General features: G+C 29.0%; 1 protein-coding gene across 6 annotated transcripts in view; it reads right to left on the reverse strand.

The window, feature by feature from the left end:
• LOC108748417 (tetraspanin-1) overlaps positions 1-4806 on the reverse strand; it is a 46753-nt gene that overhangs the window by 5913 nt on the left and 36034 nt on the right. For all 6 annotated transcript variants that reach the window (XM_018486582.1, XM_018486626.1, XM_018486609.1 and 3 more), the window contains exons 4-7: positions 4280-4408; positions 3526-3600; positions 3279-3389; positions 2534-2698 (exon numbers count right to left, since the gene is read on the reverse strand). In XM_018486582.1, the coding sequence (XP_018342084.1) occupies positions 2534-2698; positions 3279-3389; positions 3526-3600; positions 4280-4408 (480 nt within the window). The remainder of the gene's footprint in view (positions 1-2533; positions 2699-3278; positions 3390-3525; positions 3601-4279; positions 4409-4806) is intronic.

Consider the following 4806-nt stretch of genomic DNA (forward strand, 5'->3'; position numbering starts at 1 on the left):
AATTCCCTGACTTTTCTAAATTTTTCAGATAAAAATGAAAAATTTTCCAATATAAAAATGTAAATTTTAACATATTTAAAGTCAAGAAGGTTGTAGGAAGGCTAGCATATATTATTTAAAAATATATATAAATTTTAATTATTTTAATTAAAATCATTTAAAGTGTGCAAGTTTTGAACGTATTTCACTATAAACATCAGATGTAATTTTAAAAAATTATAACAATTATCTAAAATAGGAGCAGTTTAAAGAAATTGTGAGCAAATTTCCAGACTTCTTTACATTTTCCCCTGACTTTTCCCGGTTTTCCAGGTTTGGCAACTCTGAATTTGTACTTCAAAAGCGAATTTCAAGTGTAAAAAGCCTCGCTTTTACAAAGTTTCAATTTGACAATGAGATTTAAATGGCAGAAAGTAGTGTGATCGATAATTACATTAATCAATATCCGAATAAATGAATAAAAAATGAATAGGAATACTAATATAAATATACTTTTTTGGATTCATAGAGAAACGTTATAAAACGCGCTGTATGCTGTATCGAACATGTATTCAAAATTTCAAACAATTCTTATATACTAATAAAGGTTTCATAAAAACCTGTTGTTTGTTTACTTTTATAGTTTACTCTTTGAAATTTCAAACCACATTCAAAAATATTTAACAATTGAGTATTTTGATACTTAAAATATCAACTTGTAAATTATGCATTAATAATTTTTAACCAAATACGATTTTGATTGCGAATAATTCCTATATAAATATACAAAAATTATAGGTATCCATTTTAAAAAATCCACCTTGAACTTCATAATTCAAAAAGACATAAATAAAAAAAATTTTAATTATATAGTATGCTTTGTAGTTAATTCAAAGCTGTGCAAATTTTAGATATTAAACTTTCTTGTAAACTTCAACCAATTGTGTTTGCTCGAACATCTATGGACAATCACTCTCTATATCGAACCAATATAAATGCAATACACTTCTAATATTATATTTATAGAGGAAAGCTCCCTATTATGAAATAAGCGCCTAATATGAGATAACGGCGTTTCTGCTAAACTAATAGACACTATCTATTGGTTCCACCATGAATTTATTGCTCTTGGATTGAAAATTGTTTTGAGTAGAAAATTCATTATTAGATTATGCCTATAATCATTGTAAAAAAAAGATTTTAGATGTCTTCAAGTTTCATTGAGATGAGCCTTTAAACATTGTTTATTATTTAATAAATAAATATTTGGCAATAAATTTTTCATGTAGCGATAGAGTAAGGTCATATTAATAGAAAAATACGGGATATGTTGAATTGCTTAATTAGAAGTTAGATTTGATGATCGTAAAACCGTAAGGCGTGGAAATTGTAATATGAGATACCCAGGATATTCTAATATGAAATAACTCACGCTCTCATGTCATAATGAAAATCGTTGCTAAAGTATAAATGTCATTGTACAATAATAAAAAGAACAATGAATGTACGTTGAGTGCCTATTTCTGCGATGCTTGATTTCAAGTATAATATTATATTTGAAGACGAGTATAGTGGATATAATGATGTATCGGATACTCATTTTTCGCGCATTCTGACTGTGTTTGTTTGTATTTAAGATACAATTAAATAAAGTTTTTTAGTTGCAATACTAATATATTTTGCGTTTTACTATCGATTTCTCGCATCTCATATTAGAAGCACAAAATGATTGGATATAACAGAACAATAGGAGTCAAGCACGGTAATTCTTGTGCAAATCAATACGGTTAACAAAACTTTAATAATAATAATTAATCCGCTTACATGATTCAGTTACTTTTGAGCCATCCTCAGAGACAACATAATGTTGTAATTACAAAAAATTTTTGACAATTTTTTGACTTTGCAATTTGCTCACTTTTTACATTTCTTTAATTAAAAAAAAAATGGAATTTGAATTATTTCAAATAAATTTTGTATAATATTATCTTAAAGCTTATTAAATTCCCTTCAAAATGACATATTATTTTTTTAAATTTTGCTCACAGACTTCTAACATTTACCCAAAATTAACTCGATATCTCGTAATAGGAGCCTTTCCTACTACCAACATTACTAATTATTGAAAATTTACATATGGAAATAAAATTAAATCTAAAGAAATCATATCTAATATGTAGAATATAAACAAATATACGTTTTAAAAAATATTTTTTTTGTCTTGAATATGATTCTTTCTGTTTAAGACATACGTAGAACATTAAAAATATGTTTTATACGAAAAAAGGAATGTTTAATTTTTTTTTTTAACAATTCTGCTCAACCCTGACGGGATGAACTATAATAGACGCACGCAATGCCAATGTCGAGTCACGCTCAGAAAATTGCCAAGGGGAAAGTGTGTTATACGTGAACAGCTACGTATATACGACATATGTTTGTACAAAAATAATTACGCCTAGAATGCTAGTTGATTCAACTAGATATACTATAATATATAAAAGAATAATATAAAAAAGAGCCGTTAAAGTAATGTAAATAAGACCCAACTTACCGTTTGGTACGTATTAAACGAGGTGGGATTTATTGGACATGTGGAATCCTTCAGAACGTCATTTTCTTTTATACAGCAGGCATCAGGGACCATTTTTCCGACCATTGTAGTCCAATTCTTATTTTCGCTAAAGTCTCGATAATTTTCCACGCCGCAACAATGGAGCTGCAAATATTTCCATCAATATTGGACAATTTTGCCTTTCCCGTCTTTGATCGATACAATTTTTTTTTTTCCATTTACTGAGTCCTCGTAGACCCATAAGAAAAACGGATGCAGAAAAGATATTATGCGTATATTTATACACAAACGTCAGTTAAATTATCTTTTTAAATAATTTAAATTAGCAATTTAATTAAGCGTATTTATAATATGTAATATAATTATATGATATTTCTCTTGGCTCTAGTTTAAAAAAGAAAATTGTGACATTTCTCTATAACTTATCTGCTTTTCTATCTATTTTCTCCGTAATTCATCAAGACGCTTAAAACAAAATTCTGATGAGCATTTGTGATATGCAATTTCACTACAAAGTGGTATGAGTGCCGATAGCTCGTTCTGAGATATTCAGCTTTCACTTATATCAAACCGCCCATGCTACGCTCTGTGCAGTTAATGAATCACTTGGCAAATTAATTGCGTTTATACATGCAAAATACATAAAATCCAGAAGAATCAATGTACGATCAATTCGCGTGTCAGCTTGTCGAAATTACATTAACGTTATAATTAGTAACTTTACCTTACTCATGATACCATCCCACGCGACTGTCACCGTATCAATTTTATCGCTGGCGGTCGCATAATACTTAGCGATGGTATCCTTCAAGAAGTCCTGCGTACCTTTTTCGACCTGCATAATTTCATACTAAAGTGAATTTTATTAAAAAATATATATATTAATATATGTAGCTGATTATTTGCTCGATGTTGGTTTATTAGTAGAAATTAGAATACGCGCGAAATATATGATAATTATAAATACGCACGTCTCCTTTAAGTCCAAAAGCGAGGCCGACTACCACACACTCCAGGATCAAAACCACCAAGATTAAAATGCCGTACTGTAATCACAGAAAATGTTTTCTCCTTTTTGTGTAATTTCGTCCCAATACGCGCCCGATTTTATTAACAAGACGGTGATTTTATATATAAGGAAATAAATCGAAAACACACGACAGATTGCCTTACTATTTTCAAAAAAAATTTATTTTATGTTTTCGATAATTTTGTAAATAATTTCTTCTCTCAATTATACTAGCAATAACGAACATTAAGTATTTTGTATTCTATTATGTACATCATAAATAAGAGGAAAAGAAAATCAAAGAGAAAATATCATGTTATATTATTATATAATAATTAAACAGCGACATAATGAATTTTATATCGTTTGCACTGTCTTAAATTGATCAATTACTGGATATCTACTACAATCAGCAGTGCTGCTAGCACTGCTAGTTTTGTATTAAAGTACACATTGAAAGAGATGTAATGTCGTTTTAAAATTTCTTATTAAAAGTCGTATTTATCGTTCATTATTGACTCAAAGTTATTTGCATGTGAATTAAAAACGTATAATATTTCTATTTCTAAACACATAAGAAACACGTGAGAAAATTTGTAATCTTTATGTGTTTCGTGAATCTCAGTGATTTTACATTAGACTGCTTGCAAGTGCCATGTATACGTATAGGCGAGATGGAATTGCGAGCAAATTGTGTTTTATCAGAACGGACTTACGACACAGAGGAGACACCTGGACTCGAACATAGCGCCGCAATACCCAAGAAAACTGATAATGAACGTGAGAGCACCAGCGATGATAAGAATGTAGGCCATCATCTTGATGACATCGGCATCCGTTTTGGTCTGCAAAAACAGCAAGGTGCGATGAGAATACAAATCGTCCTGCAATGAATATTCATCACCGACCGTGGAATACAAGGTTGCGCGATATTACGAGCATCCTTGAATCAGTTGAATCTTTTTCCTGTCTAGAACTTGCGGGTTCATTATGTTACGCAAATTTATTTGTATTATAATAAAATTATATTTATTATAAACTAACATATACATGTTAATAAAATACATCAATAATAATTTATTAAAAATAATTAGACATTATTAATTATAATAATACACGGAATTTTTTCTTAAAATTTACTCTGAAAATATGGCAGTCGTGGGACAAAATTGTATTTCGAAGAATTTTTTAATGTAAATCTCTCTCATTCAATAAAACTACAATAAAATATTAAAATATTAAT

The sequence above is a fragment of the Trachymyrmex septentrionalis genome, unplaced genomic scaffold (assembly GCF_001594115.1).
Source record: "Trachymyrmex septentrionalis isolate Tsep2-gDNA-1 unplaced genomic scaffold, Tsep1.0 scaffold109, whole genome shotgun sequence".
NCBI classification, from domain to species: Eukaryota; Metazoa; Arthropoda; class Insecta; order Hymenoptera; family Formicidae; genus Trachymyrmex; species Trachymyrmex septentrionalis.